Source organism: Phodopus roborovskii, unplaced genomic scaffold (assembly GCF_943737965.1).
Source record: "Phodopus roborovskii unplaced genomic scaffold, PHOROB, whole genome shotgun sequence".
NCBI classification, from domain to species: Eukaryota; Metazoa; Chordata; class Mammalia; order Rodentia; family Cricetidae; genus Phodopus; species Phodopus roborovskii.
Window position 1 is genome coordinate 1052724 of NW_026126563.1, and position 25917 is coordinate 1078640.

Here is a 25917-nt window from a genome sequence, read left to right on the forward strand (position 1 = left end):
TACCGGGCTGTGCCGAGGGCGCGGGCGGCCCGGGCTGCTGTGCGGCCGCTCGGCTCCCGCCTGGGCCGCGGCCGCGCGCCCTCCCTTCGGGGAGGAGGAAGAGGAGGAAGGAGGAGCGGCTTGAGGAGGGCCGAGCGCGGCACTCGCGCCGCCGCCGGGAGGAAGCGGAGCCGGCGGCCGCGGGGTGAGCGGCGTGGGGTGGTGGGGGAGCGGGTGGGCGCGGGGTCGCGTGCGGCCGAGCGGAGGGAGGGGGCCGGGGTGGGGGAAGGAATGAGAGGCCCAGGCCGGGGCCCCGACCGACCCTCGGCTCCACGCCGGGCCCGCCGCCGCCTTTGTTGCCCGCGGCCCCGCGGCTGTGCGAGGCCGGGGCTTGGCGAGGCCTGGGCGGCGGGGCCTGCGGGCCGGGCCGGTCGGGGCGCCCCGGAGCGGGGCCGGGGCAATCGTGGCGGCCCGGACGGCCCCGGGGATGGCGTCCAGGGGACGAGGTGGAGAGCGGAGCCGGGAGCGGGGTATCCGCGCGCGGGGGGCGGCGGGAGGGAGGGCCGAGGCATTTAAACTGCCCTGATCCCGCACAGGCCCTCCCCTGCTCCCGGAGTTGGCAACTTCAGGTACGCACACCATTGTGCAGTACCGTGGATGTCTCCCGCAGCCGGGCCTGGCCCCAAACTTGGGAGAGTTGTGTGCACCAACTTAGTGTGTAGTCAGGACGCGATTTGGGGTTCTCGTCCCTACTTTTTTTTTTTTTTTTTTTTTGTAGTGGGAGGCCGGTGAGACGGAGGTGGAACTCGGGCTTCCGGTTGGGAGATAATGTTGAATTCTTGAAGGTCTCACTAAGGCAGGCAGCGTGCCGTGCCGCTGTGTATGCCCGAGGACTGTGCAGTGTGCTAATTACAGTTGCAATGTGAATGAAACACACGAGACACTTTCCCAAATACAGCCTTAATTTACAGTGTTCCTTGGGATAAAGACAAACTTGTAACCAAAGGTAAAACTCCTGCCTACGCGAAGGTGAAATACCAGTCACAGTAACAGTAGTTTACTTTTAACCCACTAACTCCCACAGTGGAGTCCGTGTAGTTTACGTGAATGAATGAATGAATGAATGAATGAATGAATGAATGAATGAATTTCACTTGGAATCCTCAGTGCTGTGAAGGCAGTGGAAAACACGAGTGGTATTGCTTAAAGGCTTCAAGGATAAAATCCAGAAGAGGTAGCATATAATCTGATTTTTCTTCTTCACTGATTTTTCTCCAGTGCTTCGTGTATGGATGTGGGAAGAAGCTTTAGGGTCTACCCCTGCCCCAGGAAAGTAGGTCATCCCTAGCCCTTGTTTATTTGAGGACATGACTTCTCAACAGTGGGCTTCATAAGGGATGTAGGAGACTTTTATTATACAGGGTGGGACCAGGTGAGGATCTGCCAAGTTATTTACCACGACCTCTAGCTTTTCTAAGGCTCCATTTAGCATCTCTTTAAAGAAACGGCCCTTGTTTGCTTTTATCGTTTAAGACTCCCTCTGAATTGGTACCTGGCCTTGCTCCTTTCCCTTCTGACGATGGAATTAAAACACTGTCTCCCTCTGGGAGTCATCCCAGTGCCCTCTCTTGTTAGGACACCTGCAGGGAGTGGCAAGGCAGGGATTTGGGTGCCAGCCGAAAGCACAGGGTGTGGTGTGGAAAAGTGCGGCTGTACCAACTGGATTCCAAGCCATTTACTTTCCCATGTTCTTCTCCAGTCTTGCTCCAGAATGGAGAAGCCGTTGTTTTTAAGAGCTGTCTTTTCAGAGAACAGAAACCAAGTGCTTTCCTAACCTTCTTGTGTAACTTCATCCTTAGAGAAAACCCTGCTATTTTTTGCCACCTTGGACAGTTTTACGAAACTTTGCCTTAGCTAGCTAGGGAGCCTCTTATTTTGCTTACAGGGGTAATTGTATGATCTTATTTGAAAGTTCCGAGGTACACTGAAAGGAGGCAGAGCTTTTATGTCCATTTCTGAGTTCTTGGTGGTCACTGTCACTCTTGAGAAAATGTGTTCACAAGAAACAGAATGGTACACACATATGTGTACGACATTAGATTTGTTTGGCTCTTCTGACCACTTGAAGTTACAGAGATGACATTGATTGATTGATGTCTGTGGTACCTGCATACTTTTGTAAAATCACCATTCTCATGAAGAATCAGCTTCCTTACCTTGGCTGTCTTGTTGATACCTGACTTTATATTTAAGATTTCACTCTCCATACTGTACACAGAGGACATGACAAGTATTAGGGTGTCCATTCGCTAGCACTGAGACCTTGAACAGGCTTTGGATCTCCTGAGTCTTATTCCTCAAATGGATCTAAATTCATCTCACAGTTATAGTAAGTATGTATTTATTTGTAGTAAATCCAAACTCTTAACTGGGCTACAGGATTTTACATAGGTTTACACCTTGTCTTATACAGTAGTCATACCCTGGCCTTCCATTTCTCAGCATTCTAGGCTGCTTTCCAGCACCCAGCCCTGATACATGGTTCTGTTGACTCTCAGTGTCCACCAGTGTCTACTTGTATGGGAGATTTATTCCTAGGCCTTAGAGCCAGTGTCCACACCTCAGAGAACCTTCCTAAGTACTTTGAAGTAACAAATTGGCATATTTCCTTTAGAATGGTTGTCTAAGTGTTCTGTTCCCTCCTTTCTGCTCTGTCCTCATTCAGGTTCCATGAGGGAAGTATGCCTGTGATGGTCTCTTTTCCCTTTGTGTCCCCAGCACATGGAACTTGGCTACTTTCCCCTTTGTGTCTTTAACATATCCTGTGGAACTTACACACTGAGCAGGGACTGAGTATTCAGAAAGTATTTGTAGTTCTTATCATGTGACAGAAAGAGGCTTGTTGTGTAGATATTAGGTAGCTTTTGGTATTGTGAGTTGTTTGTCCTTGTCCAAGCTGGTCTCAAATGAATAAATCAAAACACTAGTAAAATAAAAAAAAAAAAACCTTTCACTGTTTCCCTGTGGAGCCATAACATGTGTGAGTTACTCATGAACAAAGCAGGTTTATGGCACAGATGGACAGATCTGCCTCACTTTTATAAGTGGTTATTTGTCAGGATGGAAAGTAACTATTCTGGAGCATATTTTCTCACTGTTCCTTTACATAGCCTAGTGAAGTCAAGTCTCAGTTATCTGGAACCTCTTGGCAGCCTTAGTTTTCAGCAGAGAGGCACGCAAGAAAGAAAAACCAATTTGTAATTAGACATGCCAGATACTTAGAAGACTGATTGCAATAGTCTTTCACTGGAATACAAATCTAGATTGAATACTTTGATTTTGTATAATAGCTTTTCAAAAAGTTTTTATTTGTAAAGTTTGTAAGAGGTGAGATGAAAAATCAAGACAGTGCATGTGACTAGGTTGATGTTTTAATACAGCAAGTGATACTAGTAATAACTAATTTCAAATGTGCTTGGACTGGTCAAAAGGAATATACTGAGGAACCAGCCATGTCTCTCTGTTAAAGAACGCTATTATGGGAAAAGAATTGTAAGACACAGTGACAAGAGAAATGGACAGGGAGCAAAGCAATTGGTAGTAGCAAGTTGCTGGTATGGGGGGGGGGGCGTGGTCACAGGTCACAGTGTGCCTGCCAGTGGAGCCTGGCTGTGGGTGCACTACTCCTAGATGGTGTGAGTCCTCTCTGAACATGTGGTATGAAGCTGTCTTCCTCTTCATAGCTACCACACTAAAGTACTGCCTTAAAATTATTGAAAAGATTTTGAAGACAGATTATCCCATTTTCTCACATTCAACTCTTAGACATTAGAGAAGAAAAGAAAGAAATAATGGAATGTAAGAGGTCACTCAAGACCTGTATGGCAGTATGAACTTGTATTTAAACCACCTTCTTACAAAGGCATAGGATTGTGTGGCTCCTATTATATAAAAGATTTTTTTAAGGTTTTTAATTTCTATTTATTATGTATACAATGTGCTGTCTGCATATGTGCCTGCATTCCAGAAGAAGGCATCAGATTTCATTATAGATGGTAGATGGTTGTGAGTCACCATGTGGTTGTGGGATTGAACTCAGGACCTCTGGAAGATGAGCCAATGCTCTTAACTTCTGAGTCAGCTCACCAGTCCCTAGATAAATTTTTGTTTTGTTTTTGAGACAGGGTTTCTCTGTAGCTTTGGAGCCTGTCCTGGAACTCGCTTGGTAGATCAGGCTGGCCTTGAACTCACAGAAATCTGCCTGTCTCTGCCTCTCAAGTGCAGGGACTAAATGGTGTGCACCTCCACCTTCTGGCCTGATAAAAGATTTTTAATCAAAAAATTAATCATTTAGTCTTGACCTTATAATCCCACAGATAAGCTTGGTTTACTAAGTGCTTCAGATAGTCAGTCTTTGCTGTAGATCTCATTCTGACCATAGTGTCAGAAGTGTCAAATAGTTTTCACACTGAGATTAAGATAAATACTCATTGGTGGATGTACTACTTTGTATGTATGTTACTTCCCTTGTGCTAATTTTGTTTTGATATTTATAATGCATTATTCTAAAAGTTTATCTTTGAGTTTTTTGTTTGTCTTTTTTGTTTTCTTTAGATAAGGTTTCTTTGTGTAACCTGTCCTGGAACTTACTTTCTAGACTAGTCTGGTCTCCAACTCACAGAGATCTCCCTGCTTCTGTCTCTTGACTGCTGGGATTAAAGACATGTGTCACCATGCCCAACAAGCTTTATTTTCAATGAGTACTTGTCTTTTGGTATCCCTTTCAATGGGGGAAAAATATTTAGGAAATAATGTTACCAAATATCACAGACTGGCAGAATATATAAACAAGTAGGGAGTCTCTGCATTTTTATCCTTTCATCTGTAAAATTGTTGTAATTTTAGACTAGAAGGCCTTCAACAGAGTATATAATCAGACTTCATTCTTTTACAGATGATTAAATAAATAAGTAAATAAATTCAAACAAGTGTGTATGTAGTTAGTCTAGTTGTATGCCAGTTCTCTAGAGGATTTCAACCTGGGATCTCATGCACACAGCTCTTTTCGATGTTGATGCCTGTGGTTTAATTTAATTCTGGGAGTTGAACATTTGAACTTCCATCTTCATGGACAGTTGTCTGGGCTTGGCTAGGGGAGATACAGAAGCAGGGGCAGAAAGAGCCCATGCATCAGTCTGGGACTCACACCTGAAAACTTCCTGAAAAGTGAGGAGGTGCTACTTTTCTGGTTTTGGCCTGTGTGTTAGAAAATGCTTGCTCAAGTATTTGGTTTATAGTCTGACTGTGGATAGAATTTTAGGTACAATTTACTCAGGAGAAATAGGTTATGTGGCACTGATTAACCCTAAAATCTCAGTGTATTACAAAGGGTGATGGTTGGGTTTAAGCTTTCCTGGGTTTTGGAGGGGTAGGATCCTTGTGACTTCTTTTGGATCTGTCTGCTCTTCTGCAATTGCTGTCCTATGACTCCAGGCAAGTGGAGAATAACAGGTTGATGCACTGTTAATCCACTGCCCAGAATCCATCATATGGTCTTGCAAGAATGCCAGGGAATGTAGAAGATTCAAGGAGAGAGATACTGAACTATTGTGATGGATGACATTGAGGTTTGAAAGCAATGCCATTGACACTCAGCCTTCACTGGTAACTTGGGCCAGCTACCACTTGTTTATAGCGATTCTGTGTCTCTAGGAATTTTTATAGTTTTTGTATTATCTATGAACTACAAAAGCTTAGCAATAGTATGACTCATCATTACTCTTTTATTCTTAAAGTGTAATATTCCTTTTTTTTTTTTTTAACCTGGATTGATTTGTTTATTAGTTATTTTCTGATGTCAATCTTTTGAGGGTGTTTTTGTTGTTGTAGTTAAATGTTTCACAGTGCATTTTGGTTTTCTTACCCTCCTATACCCCTTTAAAAGAAAAACCTTGGGCTTGTTTCAAATTTGTGATATTTTGCAGGCCTGTTTCTTCTTGTCTTCCTTCTAGAAAGATTGAATTTATTTATTTATTTTATTTCCAGTGCTGGATCTGGAAAGTGGGACTTGGCTTATACTTAGTTAGCTATCACTGTGCTGGGAGCCACAGCTCAGGCTTGTGTATACCAGTTAACATTGTTCTCACTGGTTATACTTTTCTTCTGCTTTCAGGTTTCCATTGTGTATGGGGGAATGGTAGTATGCTCATCAGATTTTTGTCAACTGGACACAAACTACAGTTATTCGGGAAGAGGAACTCTTAAATTGAAAAAATGCCTCCATAAGGTTTGCCTGTAGGTAAGTCTGTAGGTCTGTAGTGTATTTTCTTGATAAATGATTGATGTGGGAGGACCCAGCTCTTTGGGGACAGTAACACCTCTGGGCAGGTGGTCTTGGTTGACAAAAGAAAGAAGATAGAATATAAGCCCTGAGGAGCACTGGTAAGCAGTGTTTCTTCTTGGCTTCTGTTAAGAGTTTTTTCAGGGTCCTGCCTTGAGTTCCTGCTGACTTCCCCCTGTGATAGACTGTGATAGAATATGTAAGCCAGATAAACCTTTTCCTCCCCAAGCTGCTTTTGGTCATGGTGTTTTATCAACCAGCCAAGACAGGTTAACATGTATGCTTATTCTTGTTGATAGTGAGTTTTGTTGCTGCTTGTTTTCTTGAGATAGTTTTGCTATGTTGCCAACACTGAAACTCACTGTATTGTCTAAGATGGCCTCACACCACCATTCTTGTGCCTCAACTTCTCAAATGATGGGATTATAGGCCTGCACCACACATTCTGCTCAAAAGTATCATGAGCTCACATAAAACTAGCAGGTAGGTGGCTGCCCCTGCTTCCCCCCTCCCCGTTAGAGCTCATACTCAGGACTTAGTTACTTTACCACATTCTGCATCTACTGTCCGAAGCCTCATGATCTACACTGGACAACATGAATAGTTCAGGTTGTATTATTTAGAAGAGATCAGTCTGTGGGCATGTGGAGATCAGATGACAACTTATAGGAGTTGGTACTCTCTTTCCACTGTTTAGGTGTTCTTGGGGTTGAAACTCAGGTCATCAGGCTTGGCAATATCAGAATCTTTTACCTTTTGAGCCAACTCCTTGCCCAAAGTGGATCATTTTAATAACTGTAAAGACTCTGGGCATGATGGTATATACCTTTAATCCTAGCATTTGAGAGGCAGAGGCAGGGAGATCTCTGTAAGTTCAAGGCCAGCCTCATCTACAGAGTGAATTCCAGGACAGCCAGGGTGGTTACACAGAGAAACCCTTTCTCTAAAAACTAACCCCTCCCCCAACAAAAAGAATGGAAAGAGACCTCATCTTTGGGAGCTCTCAGTAATTGATTATTTTAAATAGATTATTAGCTTACGAAGCAAGCAATGTTTTTGTGAGATTCTTAATTTTTTTTTTTTTTTTTTTTGCTTAATAGGGTTGTATTGTTTAAATGATTAGCTGTATTCTTAGCTGTAATGATTGAATAAAATTTATAGTGCCTCTTTGTAGATTTAATCGTAAACCTTATGTGAATTACTATTTATATATCAAATCTGCTATTCTAAAATCTCATTCTTAATTTAAGTATAATTTATAAAATGTGATTATTTGGTACCACAAAGCTCATAACTTACGGCAGAGATAATAACAAGGATCCTATGTTCTATATGCATTTGAATGATGTACAGTTTTGGTTTTTTTGCTGTTCTTTTGTTTTGTTTTGTTTTGTTTTTTTTAATTTTTAGATTGGAGCTTCTGTGTTAAGATCTGTAGACTCCAGCAATTGGTTACTTTTTGGTCATTATTTGTATGTGTTACCTTTCAGAATGTGAGGTAGGTGTCACGGTGGTGGTGGCATGGTAGCGCATGGCTTTAATCCCAGTACTCAGGAAGCAGAGGCGGGCAGATCTGTAAGAGTTTGAGACCAGCCTGGTCTACAAAGCTACTTCTAGGACAGCCAAGGCTACACAAAGAAACCCTGTCTTAAAGGGGGGGGGGGGAATGAACCTGAGTTAAACTTTTACTGTAAAGTTCAGTGCATTGAAGAGATTTTTATTTATGAGCAAATTACATTACATCTCTGGAGAAAATGCAAAGTCTTGGATAAATCACCTGGTAACATTATTTTGCTGTACCACTTCTGCTCTAGAATAAAAACAAGCCCACAAAAATACTGATCTTTGGATTTTATGTAATTGTTCAGCTTGCCCAAAAAATCTTAAAGAACGTTATCTACTTGGCAGCTTAACCAACAAGGTTGTACTTCTTTTGTAGGCAGTAGCAATGCTGAGTATTTTGGAGAATGTGTGATGTTTCAGTTAAAACCATCCTGTTGACATTTATTAAAATGTCAGTTATGACAGTGTATCAGTGACTCCTGTTAAAAGTTACATTTATAACAGAGGCCAGGGTTTATTACATAACTTATCACTGAGTATTACAATAGATCTTTTCAAATAGTCAACTGTTACTGTGCCTTTGTCAATAAAGTGGGTATGTGGGAATCACTAGGATTTGAATATAAGTTAGGTAGGTAGCATGCACATGATTTCCTTTATCTGTATTGCCCTGGTGCCACTGGGTTATTGTTGAGGAAACAGTTTGTTGAAATGTCTGATAGTTGTTTATAGTTGACCTGGTCCAGGTAAATAGGTGCGTTAGTTACCATGTATTTTCAGTACAATCATCAATTCTCCACCGTGTCCAGAGTAGCACAGACCCCACAGGTAGGAGCTCAGTTCACAGACTTCCCCCATTTAGATGCCAGCTTGAAGTCCTGACCAGCTCTTCCATCTTGCTGACTGGCCAGCAAGTCAGAGGTTCCCACAACGACCTCTTCTGATTATATAATTTGTAGAACTTAGTAAAAAAACTTAGTTGACTGACTTATTATAAGGATTGTGTGCCAGGAACAGCTGAGGAGAAAGGCGGCTTGGGATGGGGTATTAGGTGTGATTTGCAGCTCCTGTTCCCTCTTAGCATGCCCTGCTCTCCAAGTACCTGTTGTTGATCTAGTTTATGGTGCCAAGCCAGTCTCTAAACTCATCTAAAGTTCCCACTCTGTAATAAACTTCATTGGTTTAAACTCTGGTGTGATTGAAAGTCACCTACCAGATCTAGGAGGATACTTTCATCACTCAGGAGATTGTAAGGTTTGGCATAGCTTTTTCAGGAATTTGAGACAAAGACCAAGTATTTCCTATGATATTATGCATGCTTTGAATTAGCAAATGCCAACTCAGGTGTGCATTGGTCATAATAGATTTAAATGTCCACATACACTGAAAGGCAGCACTGAGGTGGAAGATTGTATACCTGTCTTTTTTACCTGTCTTTTTTTTTTTTTTTTTTTTTTTTTTTTTTGGAGATGGCATCTCACTTTGTAACCTGGTGGCCTAGAACTCTATATGTAGACACCAGACTGCCCTCAAAAGCATAGGAGTCTGCTTGATTATATCTCTGAGTTCTGGTATTAGAGACATGAGATACTACTACTTTTTAAAGTGTAACCTCTTAAATGAATGAAGTAATTAAGGAAAAGTGAACATTCATTTATTATTATTGTTGTTGTTGTTGTTTGAGACAAGGCTTCTCTTATGTAGCCTTAGCTGCTCTTGGCTGTTCTGGAACTTGCTCTTGTAGACCAGGCTGGCCTCGAACTCACAGAGATCTGCCTGCCTCTTCCTCTGCTAGGATTAAAGGCATGCGCCACCACCACCTAGCTCATTTCATCAATTCTTAAAGGCTAGCTGCGTTAACTTTTTTATATGTGAACATTTGTTTCTTGTTTAATGTAGCACTAATATAGTAAACAAGGTTATAATAAAAGATTCTTAGAAAAGTTTATATAAAACTTGCTCTGCAGGTTAAATATACAAGTCTGCCTGCATGCTTTGAAGATTGAGGCTCTTTCTTCATATGGGAAATTTAGAACTCAGTAGAGATCAGTCAGTTGGGGCCTGTACAAACTTTGGCTAGTGCTTCCCCATGTGTTAGTGTTGGTGGCCTCCTAATAAGCCTGCTTAAAATTTATTAAGACTTTTGCTGTAATTATAAGTTGTCTTATTTTCTTTCATGGCAATTTTAAATTCATTTTTTTTTTAGTTTATATTTTTTAAATCCACTTTTGTAGCCCTGAAAATAATCCATACTGTTTTTTAAAGTTTATTTTTGATACGATTTACAGGCTCTGAAACAAATCAAAGAAATTATATTGTATTTCTTACGGTTCAGTTATTTTTATTTTCATGTCCTTGCCAGACATTATGAAACTGGTCTGCTGCAGAAGATATGAGTCTCCAGAGTACAAGATGTCAGCAATTGCCCTGTCTTTCTGGGCACTAGTGCCTTTAATTAGAGTATAAACTAAGGAGACACAGGGGAAAGCAGAGAAACTCTCTAAGATGCTATTGCAGTAATTCAATAAACTAGAATATCTTGGCAAAAGCAGTCAGATTTCTGCTTATGTGTTGAAAGTAGCTGTGATTGGACTTTCGTGACATTGTATATGAGACTTCAGATAAAGAAAGGAGCCAGGGGTGATTTTGCATGCTTTGATCTGAGTCCTTGAAAGAATGAGAGGGCTTTAAATGAGGTAGCTGTAAATGGCAGTGGGAGCCTGCAGGTAAAGCAAGTTTGGAAGTGAGGTGGAAAACGTGCAGTTTAGTGTAAACCTGTTACATTTCAGCCATCTATAAAACCTCCAAATGACAATGTTAAGAAGAAAGGTGAATATGATTGGCTTATAAATGGTGAGATAGGAATTTGGGGTGATGGCCCAGATATGGTGAAAGCTCCACCCCAGCCCCTGGCATCCATATACTCAAAGAGTCTGTAATGCTGTGGTGGAAGTTCCACCCAAGCCCCCTCCCCTATCTCTCCAAACCCTGCTGCATCTTGGAAAGCCCACCAAATGATGACCACTCCCATGGGGTATTTAAATTGCCTCCCAGAAAATAGACTTGTGGTTTTCTGGTCTCTCTTTTCCATCTCCTTTCTGAAAGAGGACTGGAAGGCCATCTAGGAGTGTTGTATCCATTAAACATGGGCATTTTCTAGTTTGGTCTGATTTGGATTGTTGCATCGGTGGAGAAGCTTATCAGGATACAGAAACTTTTCAGTAGGTACTATCATCACCTTAATAAGTATGACTTTTGGAGGTACTTAGTTTTGCCGAAACTTGATGTGCCATGGTTTGTTGATACCCATGAGAGGCCTGCCCCTTTCTGAACAGAAACAGAGGAGGAGTGGTTGAGGGAGGTTGTGTGTGGGTGGGTGGGGGTGGAGAGTCAGATGTAAAATAAAGAATAGGTATGAAATCGTTTAGTGTGCGCATAGAGACAGAGGAGGGGGCCACATCTGAGTTTTGTGCTCCATCAAGAAGAAGTTGGGGAGAAACCAGCAAGGGAATCTAGAAGTGAGGTGCCCTTGTAGCAGAGACACTGATGTGTTGAGGAGTTTCAGGCATCTTGGATAAGACTGTACAGTTGGCCCCAGGCTGCATGTTCTGTGATGGAGAAGGCCGTGGCTGGTAAAGAGACTGGAAAGTAGGAATTTTTGCTACTGAGTTTACAGAGTTCTCTCTGGAGCACTGCTGTGAGGGGAACATGTTCTGGGGAGCGTGGCTTGCAGAAAGTGGGATATTTATGTGAGAAATAACATTTTTAGTACTGATCCAACAAAGGGGAAATTGTCATGAGATGAGGTGTTTGAAGGCAAGGCTGTAGTGCCTCTAGGAAGGAGCTGAGGAGCTGATGTGGAGCAGACACTGCTAATTGGATTGACACAGGGTGGAATCCATTGTTTCCTCTTACCCATCAGTTCTGGGTGCGGGGCTTGGAAGCTAGGACCTTGTGCTCATTGGGGAGGCTCCCAACAGCTGAGCTTTATCCTTAGCCAAGATGTGAGGAAAGATGCGGTGGAGTGGTCAGCAACAAAAGAGAATGAACAACAACAAAAGTTGATTTCTAGATAGCAATAAGAATTAACCTCAGGTATGTGGCTCTGAGAACTAAAGGACACCAATCTGAATGACTTTTTACAGTCATGTTCAGCTATGTGGGTACAGGTGTAGCGTAGGCATACATAACCAGTGTTCTAGTGTAAGAGTGGAGGGGGGAACTGAAAGCGGTGTCTGCAAAGAAGTGTTTACAATGGTTACCTGTGGACTATAAACTGAGTAGAGTAGGGAGGGAGGTGTGTTATTCAAAGTAGGTTTGTCATTCTTGTCATTTAAACTTTGAATGTGTAAGGCCACTCACTACGTGTGTGTAAAATCTTTTGTATATATCAATATAAAAATTTCATGTCAGAGTCACAAAATGTTCTTTTCTATAAGATGAAAAAGAGGAGGAAGTGATCCAGGTTTTACTAAAGGAAAAATAATAGTCTCATTCATCAACTTACTTTTTGTTTGTGAATTTGTTTGTGAAATAATTGACTTCCAAAAAGAAGCCTCCGCTTTGTTTGATAGTGGTGGATACTTGGCCTTTCCCAAATAAAATCAACTTTTAGAAAAACAAAAACCTCATAGACTTTATTCACTTAAAAACACTCCAGGTTCATATTAACTAGCATGTCTAAAGAATTCTACCATCCAACAACAGCTCCTTCTGGTCCACTTTCTTCCCTATTCTTTCTACATAATTGAGATCGCACTTTATAATTTTTATTTCCTGTGTCTGCACTCCCCATGGTATTTATAGCTGTATAGACACCACATTCACTGGCTCTCCACGTTCCACTGTGTACCTGTGCCAGCATTTGTTCTACTGCTCTCATGCTGTTGGGAATTAGGAATTTTTTTAACTCAATGATTTTTAATCATAATTCAGGGAGCATTGTTACTTCTTAAAATGTATAAAGGCAGTTTTTCCAGTAGAGAGTGTGATAATTTTTAAAAGTTGAATATTGCCAAATTAATTTGTAAAACTGTATGGCTAATTGTTTAGAAAACTTTGAATCTTAACAAGGATCAGTATTTCTGTAACTAATTGAGCCAATTAGTTTTCCAAGTGGGAAACTTAATCACGACTTCATCTAAAGAAAGGTAGATGTACTTTTTGGTGCATTCTGACTTCTGTAGCTGCAGCCATCAGCTTTATAGTCAGCCAGTGAGAAGAGGTGCTTGGAATCAGATCCCTCCTCTTGGTTTGATTCACTGACTGGTGCAGCATCCTAAATGCGTTTCTACTGTATATGATTGCTGAGCTGGAACCCGAAGGCCTGGAGAGTAGTGCTTTTGCCCTTCATTCTAGCCTGTGTTTTTAACCACTGCTTGTAGTTAGGTCTTCAAACGTTTATGGAAAGCACAGTTTTGTCAGTGTCTTGACAGAGCTACGTCTTAGAATGATAAAGAAGTGGGTATAAATTAAGGAAACTGGTGGAAATGGTGTGAATGATGGAAACCACTGCTTTGGGTGAGTTTGTGTGTTAGATGTTAGGGGCTAGGCTGGATGAGGTGTAAGTTCTAGGGAACAGACCCACCACAATAGATTGACTTGTGGTTGAACTGGGAAGCAAAGTGCTGAACTAAGTGTGGATATGTAGAATGAGGGTCAGACATGAAAAGGGTACCTGCATTGTGGTATTTAAAGCTAGAAAAACTTGGGAATGGCTGGGAAGGGTTTGAGGGGAGTATCTTTGGCAGAATCTTGTCATGTAATACACTGTTCAACTTTGGCAGGCAAGATGGCTTGGAGTGGTTGTTCAGTTAAACTGCTCAGTTACAGAAAGTCCTAAAAAAGGAAAGTGGGCTTCCCGACCATTTTCTTGTTCTTCTAAGGTTTAACTGTTATTATCTGTGTATCACCTGAGGTGTTTAATGTACCCATTAGGTATAAACACACATACAAACCTTTGCGTTTTTGTTTTATAGCTTTCTTTTTCTCAATGTTCCTGAACATCTTTCTTCACCTGTATGATTTATTAAACTAGTCTATAGATGTTTGATGTGCGTGTGTGTTGTTGTTTCCTCAATTTAGGAAAACTTTCTAAGATGAAGTATGCATTATAAAGGTGTGTGTTGTGATTAAGTATGCTTTAGAATCAATTAGTCAGGTGGGTGCTTTAACTAAGTGTCTTAGGGTGTTTGTGCCTCAGTTTTCCTGCAAGCATTTGGCCTAATGGTGTACAGCATTGCTTTAAGGACGTCTTGTATATATGCACATTTTAACTCCATAAGTTATGTGAGTGGTAGATTTAGTTATGTCTAAAATCATATAATTGCTAAGTAGAGCTGGGGTATGCATAAACTTAGTCTAGTTCTACAGTGTCATAACTGCTTCATCAAATTTACAAGGCTCTAAGATTATAAGAACCAATGAACCTTAATCACTGGCAGTATGTAATTATAAACAATGTAAGCAACGGTAGGTTTGTTTAAATGAAATGATAGAAGGGCATTTTTGTCTTTATAGCTTTGGCACAAGAACATATCCAAAAGATAAATTACTGATTGCATATCTGCTTGACTAAATATGTGTGAATTGTTTTTCAAGTAATCTTACAAAGATGTTTCCAAATTCTGTTTTAATGATGTTATAGTGCTGAGTTTGGGATATCCTTCCCTATGTCATGCTGCTGATTTAACTTACCAAATTCCTGAGTGAAGGCGTTAATTTTTTTTAATATAATTTATTTTATTTTATGTTCATTGGTATTTTGCCTGCATGTATGTCTGTGTGAGGGTGTCAGAAGCCCTGGAACTAAAGTTATAGACAGGTGTGAGCTGCCATGGGTTCTGGGAATTGAACCCAGGTCCTCTGGAATAGCATCCAGTGCACTTAACCACTGAGCAATCTTATTTTTTTTTTAATCCTTAATTTTATTTTATGTATACATATGTGTCCCTGAATGTAGATTTGTGTTCCACACATGTGCAAGTGCCCCCAGAGGCCAGATGAAGGCCTACTTCTTCTGGAACTACAGTCCCAGGTGATTGTGAGCCATCTAACATGGGTGCCAGGAACCGAATCCAGATCCTCTGCATGAGCAGAAGAACTTTTAACTAGTGAGCCATCTCTCTGACCAGAAAATACTTTTTTTTAATGTTTACATTTTTTATTTTTTAACATGACATTTTACCTTTTTAAACATTTTCATACATGAGTATTATTTTTACATAATTCCCATATCTGTCCCTTCCCTGTTTTAATTTTTCCCAGGACCCACTGCACACCCTTCTAAATGTATGACTTTGGTAATTACTGTTGCACATACAGATTGCACAAATATTATAAATACAACCCACTGAATCCTTCTAGTGTTGCTTTTATGTATGTGTTTAGGACTGACAACTTAAGATTGAATCACTTATCAAGGGGCCCATCCTTGAAGAAGTTTAATTCTCTCAATTTGCCATTAATTGCTCATAGCTCTTTCTTTAGAGGTGGGATTTTGTAAGAATTCCCACATCTACTTCAGGATGTCAACTGGTGTTGTCAATATGCAGGTCTTGTTTAGGTGACTATATTGTTAAGATTTCATGGGTGTGGTTCTCTGTCATATCTAAAAGACACCATCTAGTAAGTAGCCAGTGTTCAGAACCTTTGGCTCTTACATTCTGCAATGTTCCCTGAGCCCTAGGTGTTAGGTTATATTGAAGATATATCAGCTGGGTGTAGACACTCCATGGTCAGTTGTTCTCTGCATTATGGCTAGCTGTGGATTTCTGTGATGGTTTCTTTTGCAAAAAGATGCTGCCTTGATGAAGGTTAAGAGCTACACTTATCTGTGAAAATAAGAAAATACGTATTTAGAATGCAGTCGGATAGGAAGGAGGGAGTGAGAGGAAACTGAGAGTGATACGTAAAATAAGAAAAGTTCTATATATATATATATATCAGTCAGGCAATATACTGGTTCAGGAAAATTGCAGTAGTAGGTTCTCTGGAGTCTATGACATCACCAACCAAGAGTACTTGGATAGGTTTTCAGTACCAGGCTTGAATTCCCTCCTGTTGAACAGACCTTTAATCAAATGGGATAGCTGTTGGTTACTCCCAATATATAAATTCCACTGTTGCACCCTTTTGTATATCTGGCTATGTGCTAGTCATTGTTGTGGTTTCTAGGCCTTACAACCGGATGGGTCTAGTAATTGCTTTTCTCCCTTAGCGCCTTGGTATGCTCCTCAGGGAAGAGGCTTTCAGGTCAACTCCAGTTTCAAAAGCATTTTTCCATGCCTGGTAATAGGTTTTTTGTTTGTTGGTTGGTTGATTTTTTTTTTGTTTTGTTTTGTTTTTCTTTTTTTAGTTTATAGCTCTTAGAAATATATTGTTTTAATTTGAGTTTCCTGTTAATGAGTTTTTAAAATGAGGTATGAAATCACATCTTTTAATACACAGTTCATAGAATTTTGACAAATGGATCCACCCATTTAAGCCCCACCATAGTTAAGTCTTATCACCTCCAAATTTATTGAATTTCTTAAATTTTTAATTTTGGGGAGAGTCAGGGTCTCCAATATCCTGACTGACATTGAACTCCCTGTGTAGCTGAAGATGGACTTGAATTCCTGACCCTTCTTAGTCCAGCTCTCCACGAGTGATAGTATTATAGACTTGTAGATCATGTCTGGGGATTGACTCCAGGGCATCATGTATACTAGGCAAACATCCCATTGTACACTGAATAAAGAGATTAAGGAACTTTGAAAGAGAACGAAGTATCTGTTGCTATTATTGAGGCTGGCTACATTGACTTTTTTTTTTTTTTTCTGCCATGAAACAACATTTTTACTTAGAAGAACAATTGGCAAGCATTGTGGTCATTCAACTTAATATTCAGATTTTTTTTTTCCCATGAATGGCTAGAGTGAGTCTCTCATGTCCGTGAAACCAGTAAGTAGACAGTATTGTTGCTGATGACCCAGTTAAAAATTTCAAACAAAAGTTAAAATTGTAAAATTCTGTGTTTCCTACCATTGTCTTAACTACATTTCCTACCTAAGGACTTTAAGGACTTTTATTCTAGTGAGATCAGTGGTGTTGACATTCACAAATGTGATTTTTTTGTGTGACAAAAGCATAATATTACAAAATCATGTATGAACATTGATTCAAATGCAAGATACAATTAATTTCTAAGAAATAGAGTAGAAATAAAAGTCTTGTTATAGTTTCAGATGTTCTAATGCAATTAAACTTTTAAGAAATTATCATTTGGGGCTGGTGGGATTGCTCAGTTACACCAATATGAAGACCACAGTTTGGATCCTGGGACCCTTGTGAAAGATGGTGTTGCATCCATGTCCTGTAACCTGAGTACTAGGGGGCCAGAGATAGACTTCCCAGGCTCATTGGAATATTGAACTCTAGGGTCAGCCAGAAAGCATGTCTCCAAAGTAAGAAACAGTAGTGGAGAAAGACACTGGAACATCAACTTCAAATGTTGATGGAGAAATATATTCACATGTATACACCTATCTGTGGATGCATGAACAGATACACGCAAAACAACCACGCCTTGAACTTGGTATACTATCAAAGAGTAATATGTACAGGTATATAAAAGGTATTAAGTAAAATATGTTCTCTTCCCACTGTCTCTGTTGCTGGATTTCTTCTTACCCTTGCAATGAAGAGCATATTGAAAGATGAAATGCAGATGTAAGCTCAGCTGTGTTCTCTGTCAGTACAAGATTTTTAGTAATGTGAAATGGTGTTGCTTTCCTCTCTCTGTTTTTATTGTTGGAAAGTATAGTTCTTTTTCAGGAAACTGATTTATGTTAATGCATAAGGATAAATTAATGTTTTTTAGAAAAACAGGTAAATAATTTTTTAAACTCAAAATACACAATTAATACATTTGTAATTCCAAGGCAGCATTTTTCAGCATCTTCTAAGGGACTAGGAATGCAGGTGAGAGGTCCAAGGAGCTCTTATATAAGGACTATACCTGTAGGCAGCTTGGGAATGTGGCACAAGGAAAGAACTGGATGTTCCCAGGAGCAGGTGACTTAGCTTCATTGGACAGATGTTAATTTCTCTTAGACCAAGGCTCCGTTAATGCAAAATGAGGTAACAGAGCTACTTTGTTAACTTTAAATCATTGTTTGACTTATCTCTAGTTTTTGTATTAGATGTTAAAAATGAATGGTACACATGGCTAATTGGAACCATCCCTTTAAAAAGAGGTGGTAGTACCCAGAGTGGGAGCCCTCATCTGTAATCTCAGCACTTGGGAAATTGGAGGGATGAAGCTCATTGGGTTTAGGTTTATTGTTGGGCTACATAGTAAGTTTGAGGCCAGATAGTATACACAAGACCTTATCTTTTAAAAAAAAAAAAAAAAAAATTGGTAAAAGTATGGTTACATGTTATTTTCTGACTATAGAGTATTCTTTTCCCTTTATTTAAGCATTTTTAATGTTTAGTATGTGAGTGCTTACACATGTACCAGAGTTGTTTGTATGTAGGTCAGAGGACAACTTGTAGGTTGTTTTTGCCTTCTACTGGGACCTAGGGCTTGTAGGTCAGCAGGCTTAATGGCATGTGTCTTTACCTCTGGTGGGCCACCTCACTGGCCCTGCAGAGGGACCCCCCCCCCCAAAGCTTTTCCCCTTGAACCATCATACAAATTTTCAAGTGTATGCGTAAAGTTAAAACTTTGCAATTAGAAAAACGGCAAGATTGATTCAGAACACTCACTTGGGCACAAGACAGATGGTAATCCTATAAAAAGATGGCATATATTTTTGGGAGTGCAAACAGGAAAATAGATACTCTTTAAAAAAAAAAGTCTAGAGTAGTCTTTGCCGAGAAGATACAGGAAAGAGATTTAAAACATATGGCTTAATCGAGCTTCTACTTTCTAATATCTAGGATTGGATCATACCCCTTAATATTAGAATCGAGTTGCATATGCATTGGTAGCATTTTTCAAGTATATCTCATCTGTATAGATATGTGATAGTGGCAAGCAGGACTGTTGGAACCCCAGATTTAGTGAAGTTACCATCTCAGAATCAGCTATCAAGTCTGCTATCTGGGAGTTAGCCTCTATGCTTGAGACAAGACCATACATAGTGAGTTCACTCAGTGTACAACTTAATGTTTAAAGTAACTTGTGCTCCAAGTATTTATATGTTCTATTTTTATAGTATCTTTCAAAAAACAGTATATGACAGTGAGACTTAGAGGTGCTGGTGCTTTTTGTGGAGATGATGTAGCTGTTCTCCTGATAAACTTATGGTCTGAGATGGTCTGAGTGGTTTCAGTGAGCAGGATTCTGTCTATACAGCAACCACCTGCTGTCTGGAGTTAAAACTGAACCCTTGTCAGATTCTTTCCTTCCCTCAGTTCCCATCCGTGTTACCAGTGTGTGTGGATGGATTTGTTTTATAATTTACTGTCCATATATCTGTCTCTTCTACTGGCTTAAAATTGTAACTAGCATTCATGTTACAGCACTGTGTTGTGTGTATAGTAGTGGTTAGTAAATCAGAATGAGTTAGAGCGGCAGTTTTCTGCTATTCAACTGTGTTGCATTAAACTGTAGGTGAAAAGGTGTTACATTTCTTCTAGTCAGTCGGTGCCTTGAGGAGTATGAAGGGCCATAGAAAAGGCTGTGTGTCTCACAGTGCATGTATATATGTTTGAAGTGCCTTCTCTGTTTTGCTTCCCCAGCCTGGTGCATGGGTTCCTCAGACCTAGTGCTCAAAATAAGCCTGGTCAGACAGGAAAGAGATCTGTATAGGACACCCCCCCCCCAAAAAAAAAAGTGTATGGCAGGTAGTGATCCTAATCTTCAGGGTGACATTTCTACGAATAGATTTGGGCACCTGTTTTGAAGCTTAAAGAAACTTTCTGTTAAGTTTTATGTAAAAACGAAAATATTTATAACTTTTTAAACCTTTTAAAAATTCTTTTTTCAGAAAAAAGCTCCAGAGGTTAAATAAATGAAGCTGGGCACAGTTCATCCATGAGGTATTACAGCCCCTCCCGATGTTTGGGGATAGCTGCTACAGAGAAAAATTGACTGGTTTGGATTAGGTAACTAGTCACAATGAAGAAAATTAGTCTGAAAACCTTCCGGAAATCTTTCAACCTGAGTAAAAGCAAAGACGAAACCGAGTTCATGGTGGTTCAGCCCCAGTCCCTTCCTGGCGACTTCGTGAAAGATGACTCCTTATTCAGTAGCTGCTATGGCAAGGACATGGCCAGCTGTGACATTGGCAGTGAGGAGGAGAAAGGGAAGAGCAGGTCCAAAAGCGAGAGCCTGATGGGCACCTTGAAGAGGCGGTTGTCCACCAAGCAGAAGGGGAAGGGCAAGGGCGGCACTGCACCTCCAGATGAGGACACCTTCTCCTCGGCTTCAGCGCCTGGTGGCCTCAAGGATGTGCGTGCCCCACGGCCGATCCGCTCCACATCACTGCGCAGCCACCACTACAGCCCCACACCCTGGCCCCTGAGACCCACCAGCTCGGAGGAGACATGCATCAAGATGGAGATGCGGGTGAAGGCGCTGGTGCATGCTGCCAGCCCAGGCCCGGTCAACGGTGTGCGCAAGGAGCTGCGAGAGCTGCAGCCCAAGGAGCTGCGGGACCTGCAGCCGGAGCCACACCCTGAGTCCCGCTGCAGCCCTGGGTCGCCTGGGGACCTGCGCCTCCATCTGGAGGAACATGTGCCTGTAGTTATCGGACTCATGTCTCAGGACTACCTTCAGTACACCGTGCCTTTAGACGATGGCATGTGCCCTCTGGAAGGGCCACGCAGCTGCTGCCTGGACACGTCCTCGCCCATGGAGGTGTCAGCGGTTCCCCTGCCTGGGGCGAGCGCCTTCTCCGAAGACGACAGTCAGGTGGACCAGGACCTGGTTGTAGCCCCAGAGATTCTTGTGGATTCTTCGGTGAACAACTTGCTGATGGGCACTACAGGAGTCATGTTGCAGAGCCCTAGAGCAGGTCATGACGATGCCCCTCCCCTCTCACCATTGCTACCTCCAATGCAAAATAACCCAATCCAAAGGAACTTCAGCGGCCTCTCAGGCCCGGACATGCACATGGCTGAAAGCGTGCGCTGTCATTTGAATTTCGATCCCAACTCTGCACCTGGAGTTGCGAGAGTTTATGACTCAGTGCAGAGTAGTGGCCCCATGGTTGTGACAAGTCTTACGGAGGAGCTGAAGAAGCTTGCGAAACAGGGGTGGTACTGGGGCCCGATCACACGCTGGGAGGCAGAGGGGAAGCTGGCAAATGTGCCGGATGGTTCTTTTCTTGTTCGGGATAGTTCTGATGACCGTTACCTTTTAAGCCTGAGCTTTCGCTCCCATGGCAAAACACTTCACACTAGAATTGAGCACTCGAATGGTAGGTTCAGCTTTTATGAACAGCCAGATGTAGAAGGGCATACATCTATAGTTGACTTAATCGAGCATTCAATCAGGGACTCTGAAAATGGAGCATTTTGTTATTCAAGGTCTCGGTTGCCTGGATCTGCAACTTACCCGGTCAGACTGACCAATCCAGTGTCACGGTTCATGCAGGTACGCTCTCTGCAGTACCTGTGTCGCTTTGTTATACGTCAGTACACCAGAATAGACTTAATTCAGAAACTGCCTTTGCCAAACAAAATGAAGGATTATTTGCAGGAGAAGCACTACTGAGAGATTGGGAGCCCTGCTTCTAGCACTTTGGGGTTCAGAAACAAGACTGGAGTACAGTTTACAGACTTACATCGCCATTGAAGTCTTTGCTGCCATAACTATTTTAGTTTTTATGTGTGAAAGGGTCATCAATTTGTTCAGGGGTGGGGAAGTGTCTGCAAGGTGTCTTGAGTTTATTTTGATTCTTTGGAAAAGGATGTCTTGAAGATCTGGAAGTGTGAGTTATCTTTCTTTAATGTGCAGAATAATCACAATGTAATTGTTGGCTAGATCACACACACCTCCCAGGGTATCAGCTTCTCTTCTACTACCACTTTCTTAGTTACGTTCTTTATGTGTATTCAAGTTTTCTGGAGTTCGGGGAATTTGTTTCCTGGGTAAGAAAGGATTAGAAATTAGAGTATCAATTAGCTCCTCCAATTTTACTTCTTTTCCTTCAAAGAACTGTGGTGAATCATAGAGAACTACTCTGGTAATCTCCTCTACCAGACAACCTTGCTCTTTTTGGAATGGATCACTCTCTTTTCACTGGCAGAGATCCTCTGAATACACTAGTTTGTGTATTCTTTGCAATATCTGATAAAGGAGAGTCTTCCACATCAGATTATCCTTAACCCCCACCCAGTCCTTTGCTGCTATCCACTGTGATTCTTATGCATTAAAGCACATTTCATGTGTATTCAACCCTAACTAAAGTTGAATGAAAAATAAAGAACAAAAATTGCTATGCCCAATTGAATAGACATGTGGAATAAAACATATTACACATACACTGAAAAGTGATTTTTTTTTCAGTCTCACACTTTAAAAAAAGATTTATTCAGGATTATGAAGCGACATAATCTTGGTTAATGGAATGCAAATCTGCAATATATCTTGTATAACACTTTTCTAAATTATTTTTTAAGGATGTGATAATTGTTTTGGTTGTGAGAAGTTGAATTTTTCCATTACCTTCATTTCATATTGTGGTTTGTCTCTTTGATAAATGGCCTTACAGTAAAATTATAAACAAATATATACCCAATATAGAAATTGTTGCCTTTTCTGTCATTAAACTCGGGTTCAAATTGGCATAATTTAAAGCCCTGTAAAGCCCAAACCATTGTTAGAAAAGTGAGATAACCCTGGTTTCTTGTGTGCAGTGTGTGTGAGAATGAGAGAGATTGTTTCAGTTAAACGTTTTATCTATGATTACTTTAGTCAATACTTTCCTTCCATAAACTTGACAAGTTTCATAAATGAGTTGTATTTTCTTACATTAAAGTTTATATAAAGTTGTAAATTGATTTGAATAGAGAAGTTATTTTAAAGGTGACTTATCTTCTGTGTAGTTGTTACATTGATCTGGGTTTGACCATTCTGCCCCCAAAACAACAACCCTGAATGACATTGGTTAAGTATTTGGAAATTGTGATGCATTGTGTGAGGAAAACTGTAAAACCATATCAGATACTCAAAAATAATTTCTTGCTGTGATTGCCCTTTGAAAGTAGCATTTTGGTTTATGCTGATTTTGCTAATTCTTACATAACTTGGCATTTCTAGTTTTTTATCTTTGTGTTAGAGAATGATATGCCAGGTTTTAAGACTTTTTTTTTTTTTTTTTTTTTTTGTAATGTAGACTAAGTTCAGAGTTCTACAATGGTGTTATTAAAACTATTAAGTGGTAGTATTTAAAGATTGCCCCATTCACAAAGTGTTTCCAGCTACAGATGCTTAAAAAAAGAAATCACAAGAGTAAAGGTCTTAGGTCAAACTTTCTGGCTTTGTCATCCAAACATATCTATATCTTTACATTTTTCTCTATTTTTCTAGGGTTAGAATTGAGATATTGCAAGAAAAGGCACAGTGCCATTGTAGTATGGTATTAATGGCATTTTGACTTATAAGGATCAAGGTACTTACTTTTGATGAAATGGTGGTTGGACCTTGTTACAGAGAATTTCATTTTCTGATATGTTTTATCTAATATGACAGGATATGAAGTATACTGTAATAATACAAGCATTGATTATAAGCTATTGGAGTAAGAACTACTTCAGAGATGTAGGCTTGTTATCAAATTAATGCAAGACACTTAACTATTTTTTTGCAAAACTATTTATTTTTAAACAACTGAAGATATATCTAGGGTGAGTTGAATGTTCCTGCATCTGTTAGATGGCAGGTGTCACATAGTCACGGTATTGATGGTGAATGTCAAGATGGCTTCATGTCTTAGAAACATGCATATGTCCTTGAGATCATGGCTCAATAAAGTCTCTGAACTGTCCCCAACATGTCTTACATGAACATAGCGTGTTTCCTACTCTCTCATGGTGTCCTGTGTTTAGGACCTACCCATTAAACGTCAAGATTATTCTGATTTTCATTTAAATCTTTCTAATAATATATTTTGTGTTACTTTGTAGGGCAAATCTTTATTACATACAAACAACTTCTGATGAACTGTGTTTTCATACATAATATGACATGTCCTAATTCACTTTGAAATCATCAGTTTCTATTATTCTAAGGGGGGGGTGGAGAATCAACATGTATTGAGAAGCCAGATTCACAGCAAGTTGTATTGTCTGTTTTTGTGGTTTTGGAGCGAAGATATCAATTTGACAGAAGTGGAAAACAGTGGGAAATAGTGGCTTTGTAGGTCGCTATTAAAAATGTAAAAACAAAGAGTAAGTCCTTATATCTTGACTTAAATAGAAGTTGGTTAACTTTCTGGGTTTCTTAGATGATACAAACAACCTGTAAACCATTCTTAAATCTGCACATTTAAAATTCCTAGGCAAGAAAATAGAAAGCAGGAAAGCTGCATCTATTTGTAACAAGTTAAAAAAATTTTTTAACTCAAGTTTTTCACCACCGAACATGCTGGAAGCTGGAGGTTACTTGGGGGATTCCTAAGACACTTAACACATTTTTATAAATATAAAAGCTACAGAAAGTACTTGAAAAGTATCTTGTTTTCTCTAAGGAAAACTGTTTTCTTTCTACATGGTGCAATAATTTGAAACTTTAGGTCACATCACAGTGACCATGGAACTAAAAATAATTTTAAGGACACCAGCTACATAGGGCAGCCATCTTGCTGTTGAATAAAATCATGGCCAAAAAGGCTAACTCATTGGTATTAAGGAGATAAAACAAAGAATATGTCATAGTTTCTGAGCCAGTATTACTGAAACAGGACAAAAGTTATTGAAATCTTACAGGTTTATGCAGTTTCCTTCCTAGTGCTAAGTACTCTTAACTGCTTTCAGGAATGCCAACTTTACTGTACATTTCACATTTATATATGAAAGAAACTCTTTAGTTATGACAAAATAATATATTTTGACTTAAATCTGAATTTCTTTCATTGAATGTGAAGTGTTAATTAGAATGAAACGACACTACCAGCAATAGACAGTTTTGTTAAATATTCTTTAATGAAGAACAATAGCCAGTTCCACAAATAACTTTAAAATTCTAAAGGTATTGGTACGTTAACAATCAAAAAAATTGTTTCTTTTAATACTTTTTTAATCCTGAAAAGTTTTTATAACATCCTTTTCTATTGATCTGTCATAATATACAAGGCAAAACGTACTTTTTTTTTTTTTCTTTTTTTAAATTGACCCAAATTCTCCAACCGGAGAGGATGTGGAGGTCTTAGAATTTCCTAAAAATATGTATTCATGTTGGGGTAAAGGAGTCTCATAGTTGGTATGCTATGAAATTAAAACCTGCAATCGAGATTGCTGTAGTTTACACTTCGTATGTTTCAAATCAGGTGTGTACCATTTGTACTGAGAACACCACAGAATGAACTATCCAAAGTCCATTGATTTAATAAGTGTTTTGGTTTGTAAGCAAATTATAGTAACTTCTTGCACATTTTTTGGAAATCAATTGTATAAAAATTTATGTATCTGCTTCTAGATACAGTGTGTAAATAAAAGTTTCATTCACAACATCTGCCTTGTCATCTGTAACATCCAGGTGCAGGGTCTGACTTAATTAGTATAAGATTAACTGGAGAGTTTCTGTGTGTTTCATGAGATGAGCAGATACTGGAGGGTGGGAACAGTAGCATTTTAGTAAAAGGGGAAATGTGAAGTGTCTTTCAGGATGACCAACTAGGGATCAATTGAAGGTGCTTATAATCTGCAGTGGTTAGTACAATGGCTGAAGTGAGTTTCCAGACCTACTGAAAGACTAAAACTAGCTAAGTTACAAAAAGGGAGGTAGACTAAGTGATAAAAGGTTTGGATTGGGACATTAAAAAGCATCTCATTATTTAATAGTATTTTACCAGAAAAAAAAAAAATCTAAATAAGGAAGA

General features: G+C 40.0%; 1 protein-coding gene across 2 annotated transcripts; it reads left to right on the forward strand.

The window, feature by feature from the left end:
• On the forward strand, positions 1-25548 carry Socs6 (suppressor of cytokine signaling 6). Of its 2 annotated transcripts, XM_051202214.1 has the most exons (3): positions 1-184; positions 6152-6277; positions 19861-25548. In XM_051202214.1, exon 3 carries the CDS (start codon positions 19992-19994, stop codon positions 21588-21590), a length of 1599 nt encoding a protein of 532 aa, XP_051058171.1. In that variant the 5' UTR covers positions 1-184; positions 6152-6277; positions 19861-19991; the 3' UTR covers positions 21591-25548. The 2 variants fall into 2 exon arrangements, with proteins under 2 accessions (XP_051058171.1, XP_051058172.1); XM_051202215.1 differs by lacking the exon at positions 6152-6277.
• The last annotated feature ends 369 nt before the right edge of the window (positions 25549-25917 follow it).